This window comes from Homalodisca vitripennis, chromosome 3 (assembly GCF_021130785.1).
Source record: "Homalodisca vitripennis isolate AUS2020 chromosome 3, UT_GWSS_2.1, whole genome shotgun sequence".
Classification (NCBI taxonomy): Eukaryota; Metazoa; Arthropoda; class Insecta; order Hemiptera; family Cicadellidae; genus Homalodisca; species Homalodisca vitripennis.
This window is the reverse complement of record NC_060209.1, coordinates 122,331,730-122,354,920: the sequence shown is the minus strand read 5'-3', so window position 1 is coordinate 122,354,920 and position 23,191 is coordinate 122,331,730. Positions and strand designations below refer to the sequence as shown.

Here is a 23,191-nt window from a genome sequence, read left to right as displayed (position 1 = left end):
AAAAATCGGGGTGTGTTAAGACTCAATAACAGCCACATACGTGTGTCGTGTATTGTATATCTTTGGTTTTATTTTCATATATAAATACTCTGAATTGTTCAGACTGTTGTATAACAGTTTTTTAGTTGTACAATAATTTTACAGTTATGAATAAGGCAAGCTCAAGGATCATTTCAGTTCCTAAATTATAAAAGATCCCCGAGTTGCCTTTTAGTAAGATTGGATTTTGTTTAAGGAATTGCTTTTTTTTGTGTTGGTTGCCTTTCAATGAAATCATTCACCTCAGATAACTAAAAGCCAATTTGATTAGTCTACTATGTATATAAATTTATATGCAATATAAAAGAATCATTACCTTAATTTGATGGGTTCTACAAAATTTATGACACCATTTTATTTAAATAAAAGTTGTGGTTCCAAAAAGTCAAGAAGTTTTTAATTTGATGCTGATAGAGTAACAAATTAATTAATTAATTCAAGATTTCTCCAACAACTGAAAACGATTATGAAAGACTCAGTCGAATGAAGTACGTGGATTTTGTGGTACCTGAACTATTAAAAATGTATTTCTTATAATATTTATATGTAATCAATATTTCAGAAATCATTCAAAAATTGTTTCATTAAAAAACTTAGGAAACGTTCTAAGCAATTTAGAACATTAATTAATTTCAACCTTGCATCTTGGAATTGAAATTCCTATAATTACACAATTTTGTTAGTTGTGCACACCTTCATTCAAACCTACGTAGAATAGTTATTATTGAAGTAAAGTACACACTATTATATATATTCTGTTTTCAGTACAAAACAAGGAACATTTATATGCAGTTCCATTAATTCTTTTATTCAAATTTAGGTTTTTATTTTTCATTATAAGTGGAAAAAAACAAAAAGTAAAACAAAAATATCCAAAAGTAAAGCCTTATAAAAATTATAATATTTTAATTACTTTTCAAAATATACAAAATGTTTTAAAAAGGAGTTTCATATTAAAATTACAAAAAACCCACTTTCCTTAAGATTTATAAATTGTTTTTAGTAAATAATAGAATGTTTTCACAAAAATGACATATTCACATCTAACACTTTTAGATATTTGCTGTATACTTATATTTTTAGACCTTGTATTTTAATACTTTTATATCTAAAAATGTTTGTTACAAATCCTAAGAAGTGTTTTGTATAAAAAAAAATGTAAAAACACATAATATACCGTCAGAAAATGTTTAAAAAGAAGTCAATTTATTATAATAAAGACTCATTGTTTAATAATAATTCTCTAAGTTCACCTGACTTATTTACTAGGTCACTCATAGTATTCAATAAATAAAAAAAAAATAAACATGATTTGTAATCTAGGCGTATGCCTAGGTACGATTTTTATATTACAAATTAGCCTACAAACCTGTGAATGCCCCAATTATTGTAAAATAAATTAATTACACATGAAACATTGATGACAGTATAGTTTATAAGTATAAGCTTAGAATTTACAAATAACAGTTTTGAATATATAATGAGTAATACCGGTGCATCAATATGGCGACTATAGTCCTCTCGGAATTATAAAGTTTAATCATAAACACTTATAATTGACTTATTCCTTAAAAATATCTATGCCACTTAATGGCAAATTTCACATGGAAAAGTTTGGTACTAACACAAATCTATTAATATTATGAGAAAGAACAAAATACTAGCGACTAGTGAAACTAGTCATCTAACATTACAGAAATGCAAACAATGGTTGCATCGAAGGTCTTTCCTTGCAACATATGTATATCATCGAACAGATGTTTAAAGTAAATGATCTTGTTCAGAAATAAAATCTGAACGCAGTGATGTAGCCTAATTCATTCCTAAACGAAGTTTCTCACAGCATAAGTATAGGGAAAAAGTCCCGTTCTTTCCGCGACCAGACTCAGCAAACCCAAATTTGTATTGCAAATTTAAAATTTTGGTGCATACTTATTACACAATATACTATGTATCAAATTAACCAGTGAAACATCACAGTGAATTGGGTATATTTGTTCTACTTAAATTTTATTTCCGATAGCAAAAGTTTGATTACGTAGATGACTGCAAAATCGACTAGTGACTAGTCGTTCAATGAAGAAGAAAATTTTTTTTTAGTGAGTAGCCACTAGTTGTCTAACAAATAGGAGTTAGTTACTTTTTTCTCTACATATATAAATAGAGAATTGTGAATATACACATACTATATAATATGTATTATATTAATATTATATAGTTTTATATATATACAGTATATATATATTTTTTTTTGTCAAAATTAAAACATGAACAATAGTTTTTCTTTTTCTGATTTCTTATAAACTTGGAAGAATATATATGTAAACATCCTTCATCAAAAACACACACTGATTATGAAACAAAACAAACAGAACCCAAACAAGAATTAAAAACAACAAAAATAGAATTTTAAGAAATAAATACCATAAACAACAACAACATACCAATCAGCTGAATGTAGAATATTTGTAAATTTCTACTTAGAACTAAATATTTATATAAAAGAAGGAAAAGAGAATTACCTTAGGTTCAACCTATCTGGTTGCTTTGATTTTAAAATTAATTGATCTGTGATTTCAACATTTCTTAAATTGATCAGATTAATACTTTTGTTGGGATTTGGCTTTAAATGTTAAATTTCCTTTTAGTTTGAAGCAATTTTTTAATTTATTTTGATTGTGTTGGATCGCATGTGCAGATAAAGGTCTCAATATCAAACGGATGATTGGTCATTCTCACTCTTAATGGAGTGATGATATTCCAATATAATCATTGAGACAGAATTTAAAGATTAGTTGATAAATAGTTTTTTGTGGTTCAATTCAATGTTGCTTTTAACAGGATATTCTTTTTCAGTTGTACTACTTTTAAAAGATTTAGAATTTATTAACATCTTACACATGCTGCATATTGGCTTGTTACAAGGATTCCAAAATGGGGAAAACATCATAATTTTGTTGATTTTACGAAGGCAAGGAAATATTGAGTAATAAATTTAGGATCACTAGGATTAATAGCACTGAAATTATTTTTAGATGCTCTGATGTTATTATCAACAAGATGTTTGGGATACTTCCTTTCAAATTGTACATTAGACAGTCTATTTGTAGTTATGAAAATCAGATTGATTGCTACAAAGATTATTTTGCCTTTATTGATAGAGTCCTTGGGAACAATTTTTTAATGTAAACTGGATGGCATCTGGTGAAATGCAAATATTGCATTTTGTTGCTGTCTTTGATATGAATTGTTGTTTTCAAATTATCATTTTCAATAAAAACGTCAGTATCTAAGAATGTTACTGAACCTGGTGAGACAGGCCACGTAAATTTTAAAATACTAAATTTATTGAGATTGAAAAGTAAGCTGTCAAATTTTTGTGATACCATGCTGCCATATTAAAAAAATATCATCCATTTACCTGAATCAAATTAGAGTTTTATAAATTTTGACTAGTTAAAAAATTCTTTTTCAATAGTCCCATATAAAGATTGGCATAAGAAGGAGCCACCCGTGTTCACATAGCAGTTCTTTTAGTTTGAAGGTAATTTTGGTTTTGAAATTTAAAGTTATTTGGGGTTAAAATCATGGTTGTAAGTTTAAGAATGAAATTAGTACTAGGTTTGGCATTATTTGGGCATGAATCAATGTAATTTTGGGCAGTGCTGAGACCATCATCTAGGAATATTTGTTTTCAAAGATTCGACATTGACAGTACATAGTAAGGCGTCTTCGGCAAGGGGAGTTTAATTTTAGCTAATTTAGTTAAAGTCATTAGTGTCCTTGTTATAAGAAGGAAGTGTTCTTAAAAACAGCTGCAAGATGCCGTCAACATAAGCAGATATCCTTTCCGTAGGACATCCATAACTGGAGATGATAGGTCTGATAGGCTTGTATGTGTGTGTGTTGGTCGGTAAAGTGTAAAACACTGAAGCTCTAGGATATCTGGGTGTTAGATCAATGGCAGTTAGCATAGTGTGAATATATACAGGGTGTCACCAACTTCTGTAGGTGATTTCAAACAGAGAATTTTTAATATAGGTCGAGAAATGTCTCGTTTAACCACTAGCGCCTTTTCTTGTATTTTTTATAAACATATTATTTCTATAACTAGTTAAGTTAAAGAAAAAAATGTAATATATAGGTCTTAATTTACAAAAGGAAAATTAAAAACAATTATTGTGTTATTTTCTTTAATATTAACAAAATGGCGTCTATTAAAAGTTTTTAAAGTCAAATAACAAAAAACCCAGTATAGCTATAAAATACTTACTAGACTCCAACTATTGTAAAAAGTCTATTACAATAACATTCCAATGGTACTTGTTTCAACAAAATCCGTCAATGTATAAGTGAGCACGACTACTTTAAAGGTACGTTTGCACAAGTCGGGAGCAGCAAACATTTTGTTTTTGGATAGGCATCAGCTGTTTTACTTAGGTTATAGAAGTTTTATAAGATACCAACTAAATTGGAATGTTTATAATTCCAACAGTATGTTTTTCAATAAAATCCTTCAACGTATAAGCGAGCATGACCACTTTAAAGAGTTTTTTAAAATTTAACACTTATGTATTACTACCTACGTGCATAGTTTAGTATTTGTGGCTTTACTAGTTCTAGAAATATTAATTTTTTATAAAAAATATAAAATGGCTACTACCGGCTAAACGAGACATTTCTCGACTTATGTTTATGACTTTTGTTTGAAATGGTGTTTACTGTCACCCACAGAAGTTTGTGACACTCTTTTGTGAACACCCTGCATATATCTACAGAAACAGACGATTCTCTTCAATAAATTGTATAAAGGTTCAAAACATGTATAGGCTATAAGTACACTTTTTGAGATAAATATAAACTGTATAATTATTTACAACTAATATGAAAGAAAAAGATAGTGAGGAATCAAATAAGAAAAACAAACATTGTAAATAAATACAATAGATCAGCAGCTGATGGTCCATGACATTGACATGTGTGAATAAATTATGTGTGTGTGTGTATATATAAACAGGGTTGTTTTGGGCTCTGGTGGTAAAGTTATTTACAAATTATATTTAAGTACTACCATGAGAACAATTGCAATTTCACCATTTACAAGTAACATATTGTTTAAAACATTTTTCAAAACTTATCTTACACTTATTCAGTTTAAGTTTTTTCCAACAGCAGGTTTTTGTTTTCTTTCAGTATAGAGAGTAGCTTAGTTCTGTATTTCAGGTCAATTTTTATAGGAAAATTACTCTATATTACTACAAAAAATATGTGATTCAATTAATCAGACTACTTGTGTGAGGAACAAGTAAACAGTTACTATAGATGAGCCGCTTTGAAAGCGGCCTGTTAAGTGAACAATGGGGGGGGGGAGTGAGAGAGAGAGAGGAGAAGTAGTGCGGACCCCCTTCCCTCACCACATTCCTTACCAACCACTCCTCAATTGCCACTTTACCACTCAAAGGGTATATGTTACATAACAGCTGTTTTACAAACCCAGTAATAATAACAGCAGCTGTTAACAATAAACATTTGTTCAAATACTTTTTAATTATACTAACATATTAAATAGATGCAATGGACTATTCGTAACATAAATAATAGTATTTTTTATTCCATAACAACAATAATAACAAAACATAGCGTGATGCTCCAAAACACCACTGCAGAGAAGCAAAGCACTCGGTTCTCACTCATGTCTTGTAAAGGAAATAGATCAAGCAGTGAAAGAGGGGGTGGCAGTAGGCGTGGTCGAGCTCCTGCTCCTCCCTCCCCCTATGCTCAAGAAATCTTCGTGCAGGTCGCTTTCAAAGCGACTCATGTATAGAAAGTAGCCAGCACAGAAATAATCCAAACACATTTCAGGTGCTGCCATATCACTGCTGACCACAAGCTGTTCCCACTATAACGTGTCTATTGTCTACTACTGTCTGCTCGATTTACAGTGCTTTTCAAAATAGGTGAATGAAATCAGGTTGAGACGGATCAGTAATTTTCATTACATATAAAACAGGTTGCTCTAGTTGCACATACATTATATTTCTGGATGAGTTACCAATGTTCTCAATGTTTCAATAACACAGTGAATGTTTAAATGAATTTCTACTGAAAAATAAATACTTCCGATACATGAGTTAAGATCATTAATTTAGTAATTAATTAATTATAGATATTCTTTAAAAAATCCCTCCCAACTAATATTTAAACTTTTTATTTTGTGAGGCCTTTAAAAAACAATGCTATCTTCATCATTGATTTTTAAATACCGGGATTACAATAAGAAACCAAAACAATCTTCATTTTCAATATTGGTTACAGACCATTTACCATAATTTCCTTGAAATAAAAAAATATATAGGCAGCTTCTAGTGTACAATAATTTATTATTTACAAATTACTTTCTACAGTGTCACATATATTGGCAACTTACATCTAAATAAGCAAAATTTTACAATTTTAAAAGATAATATGTATAATATTTACTAAACAATATACAAGTTGCTTAGGTCAACCCTACCAGTAATCAATAGTATGTGACCAACAGACCTTTTCCAAGATAGTGTTAAGAACGTTCTTAGGTTGTGACTGCAGCAAAAGAGGCAAGAGTGAAGAGTTCTTGGAAAGATCCCGCATTAAAGTGTCAGAAAACAGTATACAAGGTTCTTCCCATTTCCTAAGTATTGCATTCAAAGGCTCATTTTGAATAAGTTCACACTCTTTACCAATAATACTTTTGTAAGCGACAAACAGAGCTTCACAATCTTCTTTTTGAAATTTTAATTCTATAAAAAAATTAGAGATTAATTCAGTACACGTTTTTAGAGCAGCAGTTTTAATAATATCCAATTTTCCATTGAGGATTAGAGATACATAACGATTAACCTCCTTTACTTTCTTATCAACATTTTCAAATAATGTCTTCTCTTCTTTACCTGAACGTTCTACTAGCAACTTCAAATCATCATAATCTGAGCATCCAATGTCAAGTTCACTATTTAGAACCTTTAATTGTTCTAATTCCTTTAGATAGATAGAGTTTTCAACAAGTGAATTGATAATATCTTTAGCTGATAAATCATCAATAACGCCCACACAATCATGCACACAGGTTTCTTCTATAAAGTTTTTTAATATTAATTTCTCTTTTTCAAGCTTAGTTGAATATTCTTTGACTTTACTACGGCAGCTTGAAAGATCAAGTTCATTTTGAAAAACAAGAAAATTTAAATTAGTTAAATGTTTAGAAAATGAACATGTACCAGAAATAAGCCGAGCTTCCTTGGTTTTGAAACAGGAAGAACTATCCATATTGGATTTATAACTTTTTAAAGTCCTCAACGCGCTTTTGGAAACTTGCATTATTCCTTCATATATTGATGCAGAAGGAAATTCCAGAGTTGAAACAATCATATCATTTAAGGCATCATTGTCAATTGTATCAGAAGTAGATACAATGCATTTGGTTAGATAACTAGCAACTACTGACTTATCATGCTTCATTTCTGTGGAGGTAAGAGGGTTTGGATTAATCTTGAGACAATTAGTTTTTTCGATCTCTATGTTTACTTTTTCTATATCTTTTCTAATACGAGATCGATATAGACTAAGTAGAACAGTTTTATCTTCATTTTCTTTTAATTCAAGCTTTAACATCTCCTTTTCATTAATCTTTGTCAAGAGATTAAAGGATGTTGCTCGCAATTCTTCATCAGCGGCCCTCACTTTATTTTTCAAATAGTTAATTTCTTTTTTAGCATCTGACATATTCTGTAACTGGGAAAGCTCTTGAATGGACTGGACTCTGAAGTTTCCAAATTCACCTGGAAGTATGTTTTGGTTGTGGAGTTTTGATAGCAGCAGGTTCTGTCGGACAGTCTGTACGCTATGCCGTGGCTGGACGTGTGCCTGCAGGTGTCTCCAGACAGATCTCATGTTGGGAGTATTGAGTCGCTGCAAGTCAACTGGGTTCAAGGTTATAGGACAACCCAACATCTGCAGCCACTCAGCCAGTTTCACATTCTCTGAGTCCATTTTCCTGAAAAAAAAAAAATTCCAGTTATTTCCAAGCTTTTTATACTTTGCCAGAAACATAAATGGAATAAAGTAAATGAATATGAAAATAAAGAGAAGAATGGAATGAAGATTATTAGTGTTGTAGTACCTCACAGTAACAAAATCTCTATTAATTCAATTCCCTTACATGTAATGAATGGAGAGATTATATATATCTTTTGCATAAATTTTTGGCTTGTTGTTCAAGCTGCTAACTTAAGATAACCTACCCTGACCCTTTCCTGGGGCAGTTTGACCAGCAGAAAACCATATCTGGGTCAACCCCTGCGGAAGGAAAAGTACAAAGTACGGGACGCATTTTTTGATAGGCTCTTGCCACAAGATGAGAATTTTTTTTGGCCGAGGAGAGGACCAGTTGAGAGGTTGCAAAAGTCCAAACAACAATAACATAAATCTTCACAGCAGAAAGGATTAAATGGGCTACAACATACTTCATTCAACCTATCAAATCACCAGGTGCGGATGAATTCTTTCTGGCCCTTCTACAAAGTGGTTGGATATTCTGTTAAATAATATAATTCAGTTTAGAAGCAGTTATGCTTTTTGGATTTGTTCTAAAGAATTGGAGAATGACACTCGTGGTGTTTTGTGCGAAACAAAGGTGAGACTCGTCTCATCCTAATTCGTGTAGACCAATCAGCCTAAACTACATTACTTCATGGTGAAAACTATGGAGAAAATAATAAATAGACATATTAGGAATGAAACCATACTGGCACATCCACTCAGTCTATATCAATATGCATATGTTAAAAGTAAGTCAACCACTACCGCACTCCATAGTTTAGTACAGGTGGTGGAAGGTACCTTCATAGTGAAGGAAGCCCTAGCAGTGTCTTTATGGAAATTGAAGGAGCTTTCAACCGAGTAGCATACAAATGCAGGCACTGAAAAGGTATAATAACATTTACCAGAAAAATGGAATTCCAAATTGCTCAACCTGTTCCAGAATATAGTAGAATAGAATATTTCTATGTAGTTAAGTATTTAGAAGTAGTTCTAGACCAAAGGCTCACATGGAGTATACGTCATATAAAAAACAACATTATATCCGAAGTGACAAAGACTCTTGGGGCCTATAAAAGACCCTTTGGATATAAATGGGGACTAAAACCCAAAATAATAAATTAGATCTATGAAGCCATAATAAAACTAATGGTCACCTATGCAGCTCTTGTGGGGTGGCTGAAAGTAGAAAAAAAAAAAACAGCTACCAAGAGTCTCAAAGGTTAGCTTGCGTAGCATTAGTGGGGCATTGAGCTCCTTTCCAACTAGAGGCACTTGAAGCCATACTGGAATACACTCCTCTGGGACAGAATATATATATATATATATATATATTTTTCTTCATCAGGGCAACAAGGCACACTCAGCTGTAGCTTGGAAATATAATTCATTTAAACCAAAAATGCTCCTATACGTGTAAAACTTTATATAAAAGTTAGTCCTCTACCTCTGATCATCTAATTGTGAACAGTGACATAAAATGTACCTCTTGTATTCTTACTTACATTTGAAAAATATCATAGGAGACCAATATCATAAGTACTTTAGTCAAGTAGGCTACAGACTGATTAAAAATAAAAATTGTGTGCAAAACCTCTGGTAACAGCTAGTATAATGAATAAAACCAACAACAATGCTTAAAATATATATTTTTAAACCAATGATATTTTGTTTATACACTTTTATATATACAAATGAAAATGGAAATGGAAATGTTGGGCTGTTCGTTGGTAAGCACATCACCTGGTGATAGCTGGATCGATTTGATAATTTTTGTTTTAAAACGTTCCTCACAATTGAAATTAGTTTTTTTATGGTACGATAAATCAGAGATATATATCCAACTGAAACAAGCAGTTTGTAATGTTTCGAGAGTAGTAATATACTGCAAACATGAACGACGATAATAATTTATACATTTTACAATAGATTATACCAGTGATGAATTCAAACCAATTTTGTCTATTCCGTATATTATTTTATCATTGCTAAAAAATTAAATTAGGTTTAATGATCAAAATTATCCATATGTACATGCAGCGTACCCAATATTGAGTTCTCTTGACAATGTAGAATTTTTACAGTAACTGAAAGAAAAAAGCAAGAGCTGAGCAACAACATAACTCAATGAACCATTTCCTCCATGACTATAATTTTAGGAGTACAGCGAACCTATCAACATTACATATGGAATCACAAAACAATGCACCAAACACAAAGTGGTGTTATTTGTACCTACAAGACGTGTGTGCATTAAAAAAACAAAATTAACGCTGAGTAGTTCAAGAAGTTCACTGGCAGCGAATTCACCGTTCTGAGAACAAACAAATTCTAAAATGGAACATGGATGGACATGTAAATAGAGCAATCTCTCATGAAATTATGAAAATTATTGGTGGGTTGACCCATGGTCGAGGTGTAAGTGAAAGTTTTCTATACTGGTAGACAAAAGGAATGACTTCATCTCATGATATTTGTGAATGGAGATGTGTGGAAAGACAATAATCCGCTCTGAACAATATATGGACATGAGAAAAGTTAGGATCAAAAGAGATGGAAGTGACTTGAGAAAGTGAAATGATTGGTTTACACAACACAACTCCTTTAGTGATGTCCCAGAGATATTTTCTCTTAGCACAGGTGTTGTGGGATATAGCAATATCAACTGTCACAAGGCTAAGGAGATTGGACAACTTGCTAATAACAGGATTGTGGGAAGTATTTTTCAACATACTAAGTTGTACATAAAAATAGAATTTTTCCACTTTCCACGATAAACAGTGCTATTAAAATAAATTATGAAACCCCAATTACCCAAAAACCCAATTGAATCGGTTTTTTTTTAAAAGGGCGTAAGTCAAGAAATGAAAACTTTTGGAAAACTAAAAAAAACTGTGTAGGTAAAAGATTATGTAACAAAAGTTGGTTTTTATTTTATTATCCTATAAAGTATAAGAGTAGAGGTATTTTTTACAAAGTTTCATTAGTGAACGGTAAAAAAAACAAACGTAATATTTAAACTTTAAAATTTGAAAAATATCGCCCTTTTAAAAAAAATCAAATCTTTGATTAGAATGATTACAAGATATTTCATGAATAATAGGCATTTATTTACATAGCCAAAGTACAAAATGTACATGAAATTACAATGTGTGTCCTTTATTTAAAAAATAGTAACTAACAAGTTTAAATAAATGTAGAAAACCATCAAAAAGTTTAATCAAGTTCTGTTTGTTCTAATTCAAAATCACTATCAACCACATTATGTTCACAGTCAATAGTTGGCCAGTTGTAAATTTCTTCATAAAACAGTGAGTGTTCCTGTGGAATGTAACTTCTTAGCTTCTTTATGTCCTCTATCTTAGGTTTTTTTTATCGGTACTCGGTTTTCTGGATATGCCCAAATTGGCTGGGGGACAAACTGCTTCTTTTGTCTTTGACATTAAGAATGTATGCGATACAATTCCATTAATATTTGGATAAGCTTTTGATACATCCTTTGCTGTCACTGTTTGTACTCAAACATGAACAGAGAGCTAATCTGAAATGGACACCTTGTCTTCTTTTTTTGTTTGTTTGCCTTTTGTTTCTTGCGAAACACATGACTTTTTGTAAAATATCCCCTGCCACTTCTTAAAGTCAAACACAACATCAGATGACACTTCATGGACTGTAAATTTGTCAAAAGCGTGAGGAACACTGCAAAATGATTTGTGTTATCTCATGAACAGTAAAGATTCGGTCATTTTTCTTCAGGGCCTTGGAAAATGATCCCAAAATCCCTATCACAGGGAAGAAAACTGTGACCACGTAAGGGAAAGTATTGAGTCACTTTCCTAAATCTCCCCGAGTCTGTTAGATACAGACACAATCTTGACAGGGCCTGATTTTTGTTCTGTCCAGAACAATTATCACTAAACAGTCGAAGTTCAGTATACTGATCAGACACGACTTTAAATACTCATTGAGGAAAGAAACAAAACTTCATTAGGGGTTTTTTTATTGCCACTCCTTCATGGTACAAAAATATTGTTGTCTTGTTGTCTTTTTAGGTTGTGTATCCCAAAAAACATTAACTGATATCTGCCTCATGTAATAGAGCTCTTGAAACGGTAATTTTGGAATTGAAATTGTCTTCATGTAGTCAAAGGCTAGGGATAACACGTGTTTTTCATTTTTACCCTCTTCTGATTGCTCATGTTTGTAAAGCTGAAGTAAAATTTTTTACTTTTGGCTTTATGGACAAGCAGTTCAGCAACTGCTGCTCTTTTCGCCACATCATTCAAGTTTGGAGATTTTTTATTTTAATATTGAGCTCCTCACAAGTGCTACATACATCCACTTGTGGGCGACCAAATGGATAGTTAAAATTATCATGGTAATTACTGCCAAAAGAAACTTAGGCTAACCTTAGGTATAAACTTGCGGATGTTTTTTCTTGATACTTTTGCCACCATTTTTTTAATGTTCAGGTCTGCAGACAAGTAGTATTTTTTTTTGCCACAATAATGTGTTCTTTGAGTGGAAAAGATTGTATGTGCTCATGCACTAAATGATAGATTTCGACAGGTAAAGCATGGCTGACACCTTTACCTCTTTTGTCCTCAGGAGTTTTGCCTAGAAGTTTTAGATTTCTAATCCTCCTAACTCGTTTCTCACTAATGGAGAACACGGATAAAAAAGCTTTGAAAACATACTCTTTCCGTGTAACTCCTACCATAAGATGATAAGAAAATGAAGCATTTTTCTTTCCCCTGTTCACGGACGTCTTCTCTAGGCCGTCTTTGTTGCACATCTACAGCGTCAATTAATCCTTGGATATACAAGTCTTGCTCATTTTTGGAAGGAATGTCATAAAATCTTTGGAATACATCAAGACAGTCTTCCTCACCGAGGTTTTTTAAACATTTGTTGGCACATCTGTAACAACATACAAGAACTGTAGGCTACAATACTTAACCATGACAAAGAGAAACCTGTAGTCCTATTCTAAAACATAACCTAACAATCTAGGTAAAACTCATCATGATAGGTAAGAAAGCATTAGTGAGGTATGCCATATTGAGTTTTAATTTGTTTTAAAGTTTGATTTGTGATAATTAAACAACTTAAACATTTATTTAGCTTACCTGCAATCAAATTGTGGTTTCTTGGCTGGCACTTCTTTTCCCCTTATGGCTGACATAAGATTGTCCCCTTTACTCGAGCCTCTTTAACAATATTTAGTTTGTAATTAGATGGATCTCGACGTTTCCTCTTACGAGGACTTCCAATCACAACATCATTCATCATCTGCTTGTAATGAAAGATAAAATATCTCAAGAAAGTAAGGTTAGAAAACACAAACAACACGTCTTCATTAAGAATGAAGATGTAATGATGAAACAGCTGGCGTGTTTCAATTTTTTTTGAAAGGGCGTAAGTCAAGCATACACACAGCAGCTTTAAAGGTTTGCAGCTGACTTACGCCTGTTTTAAAAAAAAATATAATACTGACTTACGCCCTTTTAAACTGAATCAGAATTTCAAGTATTTTTTTTCTACCATAAATGATAACGATACAAACGCCCTTTTAATGAAAATCAATGTATCTAGTAGTATAGAGTTCGAAAAAAATTAAAAGTGGAAATCGGAAAAATGAAGACTTACGCCCTTTTAAAAAAAAAACCGATTCAATTAACATACAGTGTGAGTTGTATGGATACACTATGTTTAGTTTTTTATGGATAAAGATGGAAGGATGGAATTCAGGACACCTTTCTAAGAAATAGAAGTGAACTTTTTAATCACTATTACAACTTTGCCCATTTCCCCAAAATGGGATTTTGTGGAGGCCGCTCAAAATTTTTAAAATGTAAAGAAACATTAAGTGACACCTCATTTGAAAAGTCCTGATAAAAGTAGAACAAAATGCCCATTACAAAATGGCAGCTGAATAAAATTAATTAAGTTAAAAGCATGGATGGATCCTGCTCAACCTTCAATGGACAAAGATATAAAAATGAACTCAGGACACCCCTCTAGGAAACAAAAGCGAACAATTTTCCCAAAATGGGCTTTTTGGGGGGGAGTTTAAAATTTAAATGTAAAGTTACAGTAGCACTAGTAATTGAATTGTGTTAAGCAATAAAACAGCTAAAACTTACTAACCTGTGTTTTTTATATCAGATATTCAAAATGCTGTCCCAGGACGGTTTGACAATGCCCAAGCCTGTTATAGAAACTTGAAACGGCATGCTGTTTGGATTCACACAGGATTTTTTTTTAATTCCCGCTAATATTCTGTCCGTAAGGTCCATTAACGCACTGTGGTTTCGTTTTATAGACGTTGTTTTTAAAGTGACTCCACACAAAGTTGTCAAGTAAAGATAGATCTGGCAATCTTGGTGGCCACTTGATACTTCCTCTTTGGCCTATCCAGCGATTTTGAAAAGTATTGTTTAAATACTAGGGGACATGCAGGCCACAGTGTAGAGGTACTCCATCCTGCTGGGACCAAACTTCATTACAGTTGTTGGTTGCTACCTGGATAAACCTGATTTGGCAACGTTTCCTGGTATACTTTGACATTAAGGTTTCCATCAATAAAATAGGGACCAACAAACTGATCCCTCACAATGCCAAGCCAAACGTTTTAATTTTTCAAGGTGCTGGGTATGTTGCTCTTTCATCCAATGAGGGGTAACATCAGCCCAATAATGAGCATTGTGTTTGAATACACGATTAGTGCATGTTTGTTTCATATTACTGTTTTATATGAAACGGTTTTGTGAAAAGCAATTTCACTTTCTCAAACTTTTCAATTCCAGAAAAAATTGAACGGGACTTTTAAACAGTTGGTATTAAACTTCAAACAAGCGACACAAAATTACTAATAATTAAAAACTTCGACATTTATAGGTCTCCCAGTGGGAACGAAAATTTTTTTTTTTGCAAAATTCAAACACTTAGGCTATTTACAGACTTGACCAGTCACCGAAAAAACTTCATCTTGATGGGTGACTTCAACATTAATGCGATGGACAACAGGAATCCAATTACCAAAAAAATCTGTGGATTTTTTAAAGTCTTTTGGCCTTGAGTTGCTTGTCAAAACTCCAACCCTAGTAACCGCAAATACTCAGTCAGCTATAGACAACATCATTTCCAACATTCCAAATGTTGCAGTCAACACAGCAATCTCGGATCACTATGGCCAAGAGGCTATAATTAGTAGGAAACATTCTAAAAGGGAGCCCTAAATTACAAAAGCAATAAGAGACGTAAAGCCTGGAAACATTGCTCTTCTCAACACTTCTCTTTCTAAAGAAACATGGAATTTAAATTTAACACAGTCAGTAGAACAGCAGTTTTAAACATTTAATGAGACCCTAAATTTTCATCTTAATAGGTGCTGTCCTACAAAAATAATCAAAGTTTTTCCGAAAAAGACACACAATAATTGAATAACTAAGGGTGTATTGGTTTCGAGAGAAAAACTCAAATTTTTTTCCAAAATCAATAAAAACCTCAAACCATGAGTTCAAAATTTTTTCCAATAATAAAACATCAAGTGAGTCTTACAAAGAGACAGTCCAGTAACGTCACTAGCACTGGTTGTTGAAGAAGAGCTCAATTGAATCATCAAACAGCTCCCGGGCAAAAATCTAATGATCTTGAATTTATGTCAATGTGGCTCATAAAGAAATGTTCTAAACCACTAACAAATTTAATTAACTTGTCATTCCAACAAAGAGTACTTCCCTTTCTTCTGAAATCCACGAAAGTACGTCCAATTTTCAAAAAGGACGACCCCTGTTCCACAAATAACTACAGGCCTGTCTCAATTTTGCCAGTTTTGAGCAAAATTTTTGAAAAAACGTTTTTGTCAAGAATGCTGCAGTTTTGAAATAAAAACAACCAACTTTCTGAAGACCAACAACAATTCGGGTTCAGGAAAGGAAAATCGACTGTAGATGTTGCGAATGTATTCGACATGGTTGTTGAGGGACTTGAAAATCGAAATGTAACCTTAGGTGTGTTTCTCAACCTATCTCAGGCATTCAATCGTATTGACCACAATAATCTACTTGACAAATTGGAAACATACAGTATCCGAACCGTGCCACATTAGGTTTAGGTAATTTCTAAGTGACAGAACTTAAGTTGTCCAAATCTCAAATCATCTTTCAAACACAATCCAATAGGGCTATGAAGTCACAAAGGTATCAATTCTCAGTTCAACTCTAATTTTGCTATATCAACGACAATGGGTCATCACTACTGCATGGAAAGGTCATGCAGTATGCTGAGGACACAACTCCCTTTTTAGCAAAAAATCAAAATTTCTCCTGGAAGAACACTCATTTTTGGAATCAACAATTGCGTTTAACACTTTAACAGCCTCATCTCAAAACAAACACATCAAAGACCAAATCAACTTTGCTTTTCAGCCTGTGGACTTACCAGTGTAGTCCTGCCACCATGTTGGCAGGCTCCATACTTGAAGAAGTCTACAGTTCCAAATTCCTTGGAATACACCTTGATCGAGGGTTGATATGGAATGATCACTTTGACCAGGTTTGTGCCAAAATATCCTCAGGTATTTATGTTTTGAGAAACCTAGCCAAATATTGCCCTAATCAGGAACTGATGACGGCGTATTGTAGCTTGATTTACCCCCACCTTGGGTGGAACTAAGGGGTGCCTGTGCAAACAACCAGTTGACGAGTGTAACAGATTGCAAAAACAAGCAATTTGAATAATTGCATATTTGAATTTCAGAGAGTCATGCAGATAGCCCTTCAAAAATTTGCAGCTGTTGACCCTGCTGATTCTCTAAATTTTTGAAACAACTCCGTTTTGTATGTCTAAATGTGTCAAGACAACTGGCCGAGACATAGATTCATTTGAGACCAGAGGCAGGGAAAACTACCTAACTGGCCAACACAGAACTGTGGTTTATAAACGCCTGCCGTCGCAGGCGGTTGTTCATTTTATTAGCAAGCTGCCACATTGGGTCAAAAGTGCCCCAATGCCCAATGTGCTCAAAACTCGTCTAAAACGCTCTTCAGAGTCACAGGCATTTTATAATGTCAACGGGTTTTTGGCATAAAACTGAGAGATCAGCAAATCAGGGGATAACAACCCAGCACTGTAAGTGGGAAAATTGGTGAATGAAAGGAAAACGTGTGAATGAATAATTGTATGTTTGAATGTTGATTTTGTTGTAGAGTGGATGGTAAAATTTTGATATACAAGTAATAAACACAAGCTATACATTAAACTCATGTCCATGCAATAAAGAGCTTGACTATTGACTACTATAACATGAAAGTTGCTTCAAATATAATTGTATTACTATCAATATTCTGTATCATTATTTCAAAAAATTCTACTCGACAATTAAAATTGTCCTCACTTAGATCATGAATTAAACGAATTTAGTACGCTTTATAACCACTGTCATGTAAAATTTTACAAACTGATGTTTGAGATATATCTAATGTAAGAGAAACATTTCTTGTTGAGACATAAGGATCTTCTACAATAGACTGTAAAATGTCAAGCCTGTTTCCTGGAAACGTTGATTGTTTTTTGAACTCCTGATTTAGAGACAGGGTTTCGATTGGGATAAGTGTCATTAAATAAATTCCTTACTTCTCAAACGATCTCCGTAGCTACGCATCATCAGGATCATAATACACTCTTGTTCACTTAAACACTATTTCAAAGTAAAGTATCAAAAACACGTCTTAACTTTGTTAATTCCAACCATAAACTGAACGTGATACTGGACTTCTTCAAAACTGGTAAGATAAGGGAGACCTGCCCTGAAGCAGGTAATAACTGTAAAAAAGGTTTGCCTTTGTAAGGAAAATGATTGTCTACTGAAGTTATTTACCTTCTGAACATGGATGTTCATGTTTTGCCTCAATGAATCTCTAACCCTCTTCATGCCGTAGACGGATATATTAGAATGGTAAACTTACGGATATATTAGAATGGTAAACTTTGACCAAAACGCCAAATACAGTTATATCCTAACTTATAGATTGTTTCTTGGAGAGTTTTTAGTTCACAAAAGGCCTTAAAAATGCCTGGTGCACACTCCGTGTTTTTCGCAGTTGCCAAAGAAGTATTTATAAACAACCTTCACTTTGCGGTTGGGGGAGGGCAGTGCTCTTTGTCTAACTCCGACCACCGACCACCTGCTCATCAGTTCTGCGTCTCCTACAGAGCCATAACCAGACATATCCGTGGCGTGTATTACTACTTTCTCGGTTGCCACGAGTGCGCATCTACTATATATCTCGTTATTATTCTTCATCGTGTGGTAGTGTTGTGATTAGTTTGAAATATTTATCTTGTTTTAAGGTAAATTGTAACTAAACTTTTCAGTTTAGCTACATTTTACAATAAAATTGAAATTTATTTGAAATAAACAGTTTTGTAAATAGTTCTTTTTCAATTTTTATCAATAAATACGCTAATTTTAAGTAAAATGCTCTGTTTTATACTTTTGTTACCTTTTATAATTTAGCTATAGTAAAAATTAGCTTTGAACTTAAATAAACAAAATTTTTTACTTGTCTTGGCATTATAAGATAGTTGGTGGATTTATTAGTGACGTGCAAAGGGTTCACTAATTTCAATGAGCTGCCATTTTGTACTGGGTTGAGATAAAAAAACTCTAGTTTCTACTTTTCTTCTTCTTTTATCAAGACCTTTCAAATGAGATGTCACTTAATTAGTCTTTACATTTAATAAATTTGAGCCATCTCCCCCCTCCCCAAATTTCATTTTGGGGATATGGGCTAAGTTGTAATATAAAAGGTTCATTTATATTTCCTAGAAAAGTGTACAGAGTTTCATCCTTCATCTTTATCCATCAAAAATTAAACAGAAGGTATACATAGTTTTAACTCGCACTGTATGACACAGAATGACAATTACTAAACAATCTGATGAAGAACTTGAAATATGAACTGTGCTCATACTCACGTCTATTTAATGACTGGCCCATACCCATTTAAAGGTTAGTCTGCATAAGTCTTATATAAAGCATTTACACTTACTGAACAACCAAATCTTCAAGGGCGTGAAATTGTGTTATAGATGGAGGACACTGGTCATAAAGTTATATGTAGTAGATAGAGGTTAATCAATTTCATCTATTAGTGAGTTTTTATAAAATTTAAATTCAAAGATAGATCTGTAGTTGTACTCGAAGGATACTCTCAAGACAAACATCGCAGGTGCCCTAACTACTTAGAGTGAGTGAGACGTGTCGAACCTACAACCAACAAAACCTACAAACCTAGCTGGGCAACCTTATGGATTTCCAGAAGCAGCACATCACTAACCGCAAATGTTGAGATTCTGGGGTGCAAGGGTAATTCAATAGATCTAGTCTACTGAGGGAGATGACTGTTAGAGTTGGTGGAGTTTGTTCCCTAAGTGTCAAAAGTTCTTGCTGGCCTCAACAAGGGTGTGCCTGCTTTTACTGGTTCAGAGCTGGCCTTCTCTTTTTTCAGGGACATGACTTTGAGGCGTGAATATCCTGTCACTCCTGAAGCAGTGCAAAGGTGCATAGGACAAGATGCAATTTATAAGCTTCTTGTCCTAAGAGAACAAAAAAAATGCAAGAGAGGATGAACACATATAATATCCACAGTTAACAGATGCAGCCCAACATCATAGCTGTGCAGTCAGTGGGCAACGACATAGACTTACCCTTTATCATAATAATGTGTTCATAAAAATGTATATTTTCTAAAGCCCAGAACAGAAACAGTTTCTCCAATAATTTTCTCAAACTAGATCACTCAATCAACAATCTATTGCATGCCATGGGAGAGTGAGACACCACTGCACCCTTATTCAGAGTGAACAAGAAATTTCTCCAGGCTCTACCGAAAAACTCTGCCTTGACCAGACTTATAATATACCGTACTCTAATTGATTGTTAAAACTCATTGTTATTAAACAGGAAAAGTAGTGACATGGAAGTACACTATTATAATAGCGACGCACTCTCAAGACACTGTTGCAGCACTGTACAGCAACTGATCGTGGTAAATAAAAAATAAAAATATAGAATGTAGGGACACCTACTAAATTACCTAATATTACCAGTAATATATTCCTGACTACGTAAGTTTTAATTATTGCCACGAATTTTAGTGAGAAAAGTAGTGTAAAAAGGACTGAAAAATCAATATTAATAACTTGAATTTAACTTATACCTCCTTAACATCACCAACTAGGAGACCATGAGGAGATTAGGGGGTAGAGTACGATAAGCTAACCCGGTTTTTTTATATCAATAGGTGTATTCATCAATACCTAATATTCGTATATCGAATATTAGACTATCAATTAATATCAAAGTATTTATTGTCCTCAATAACAATCATGGGTTCGATTAATATATATACAGTAATAATATAAATAATAAATGAAAAATAAAAACGATCAAATAATTATAACCAAATATGGGAAAACTCATAAACAATTAAGAAATTACAACAAACATTTGGAATAGAAAAAGAAATGATAACATAACAATATTCAAAATAGAATTATTCCTATAACGTGATAATTGTGTGTAGATGATAAAAAAAAAATATGTTCCACAGTATTTATTGTGTAACTGCCCACCCAAAGTTGCTAAAGTTTATTATCAGTGGCCTCCATCAGAAAGTACCGTAATTATTTATATTTTTTCTCCTGCATAGCAACATGATTAACCGTTTTCGAGAAGTAGCTGAAGCATCTTCGCTAGAAAACCGTACTTCTCTTCTGCACAAATACTTACAGAGATGACCTGCAAGCAGGTCAGCTGATATACCACTTTTTAAACTTTGTTTCACGTTCCTCTAAGAGCTTTCGACTGTCTGTTATTACTTATAAAAGAAAATACGTTTATTATATGAAAAAGCGTTTATAGTTGATAAGTTATTGTTCAAAATCAGTATCGGTTAATTATATCAAAAGTTATAATTGAGTAATATTGTTTGTCAATATCAGTCTGCTTATCGTACCCTACCCGCAGTTTTGTTTAGTTTTCTAAAATTTACTGCATTTTTAAAGCCACTTACGTAAAATTTAAATATTACGTGTATTATCTGAAAGTGTAAAGCTGTTTTCAGGCTGATTTAAGTTAATTGTTAAAATTATTAATCAGTATCAACTGATTATATCGATGGCTATAATTAAGTAGTATTTCCAATTTCAAGATAAAAAACTGGGCCCGCTTATCATAATCTACCCAAATGTATGGACACCAACAAAATTATCCCAACTAATTATACTTGTAATATATTCCTGACTACATCAACTTTTATTATTACCACGAACTTTGGTGAGAAAAGTAAAAAACATACTGAAAAAACAATATTAAACCTGAATTTAACTTATACCCACTTAACATCACAAACATAGGCTAGGAGACCGGAAGGGAATCGGGTTCTGTGTGGGGGATATACATGATATAAGAAGGGGTACCAAACTGACCAACAACATAAAAAGGCTGCCACTGCAATAAATACATTAATGAAAAGTCACACAATCTACCTGGCGGCCAACTGTCATATCTGAGAGCATTATTTAAAATGTAAATGTTGTTGTTGAAGACAAACTAATGAAAACTCATCCAACCTATCTGACTGAAAGGTCTAGCTACGGGCTAACCGGCCTACCTAAGAGCCGAATGGTCTACCCGGGTAGGGTACGATAAGCAGACCCGGTTTTTTATATCGAAGAATATAGTCATTGATACCTAATATTTGCATCTCAAATCCTAGACTATCAATCGATATAAAAGTATCTATAGTCCTCAATAACAATCATATGTTTTAAATTAAAAAATGAATTTAATATTTACAGAGATCAAACAAATTATTATAACCAAAATTAGAAAACTGAAGACGACCATATTTACTCCTCTCACAGTTACAGTTGTTTCTTTTCCACAAATTTCAAATAATGGGTTTTTCGCCACGAAAAACATGTATTATCATCTTTCAAAGCAATGTCGTGTAGTTTTCTACAATTGACTGTCATTTTTAATAATCAAATGTTATTAATTGTAACATGTGTAAAATTGAAATATTACCTTATGTGTATTATTTGAAAGTGTTTACAACTGTTGATATCGATTATTTAAGTTAATTGTTCAAAATAACTAATTAGTATTGATTGATTATATCGATGGTTATGATTAAGTAATATCATTTGCCGATTTCGATATAAAAACCGAGTACGCTTATCGTACCCTACCCGTCTACCCAAGCCAACCACCATACTTTGTTACAAGTTATTTATTTTAAATTTCCTTACTCTAAATGTTCCCTTTCTACAGTACTAGTATACTAATATATTAACTAAAGGAGAACGAAAAATGTATAAGTGTACAAAAAATGAATACTGAATTTAAATATAGGTAAAAACAGTAAAAGATGCCCTAGCCATTGACCTGAGTCAACCAAAGGTGTATAAACTATATGTAATCCGTTGAAATTTAATTAAAAATTTGAAAAAACAAACGGCTATGCCATGATATAATACACAAACTAAAATAAAACACCTAACCTCAAGGCATTACCATCAACATAAGAACTATTATGTTTTTAAACTTACTTGTAAGCTAACCACAAACAAAATATAAGTATCTTAAAACTTGTATTGCCCAGTCATCACTCAACTTCTATTTAACGATTTGTAACTAAATAACTGCACGCATTAATAATTATTTTTATTCATTCAAACATTTTAAAATAACACGATTAATTACTATTCCCGTAACTCGATTAGAAAGAAACTACTTTTTAACTTCGTTATTCTTTCTCATTTCTCTCCGCAGTTCTCATAGGCTAAATAAATTCTTTCTTTCTTCAAATCCCGCTTTTCTGTATTTTTTTCTAGTTATACAACATGGAGGAGATTGTTTTGTTACCATGAAATTTTACAGTATTCAACTACACACTCTTCTTTGTCGTTGCTATAATAGACGTATGATAATATTTCAAAATTATTTTTCTACATACTGTTGCTGTTAATCGTTGTTTTATTATTATTTTATTATACATCTGTT

General features: G+C 32.8%; 1 protein-coding gene across 1 annotated transcript; it reads right to left on the bottom strand.

The window, feature by feature from the left end:
- Nucleotides 1–6,399: 6,399 nt before the first annotated feature.
- On the bottom strand, nucleotides 6,400–22,976 carry LOC124357467. Its single transcript, XM_046809295.1, has 2 exons — nucleotides 22,738–22,976; nucleotides 6,400–8,071 (listed from the first exon to the last, which is right to left on the bottom strand). The coding sequence occupies exon 2, from the start codon at nucleotides 8,065–8,067 to the stop codon at nucleotides 6,550–6,552; it is 1,518 nt and encodes a 505-aa protein (XP_046665251.1). The 5' UTR covers nucleotides 8,068–8,071; nucleotides 22,738–22,976; the 3' UTR covers nucleotides 6,400–6,549.
- Nucleotides 22,977–23,191: the final 215 nt, after the last annotated feature.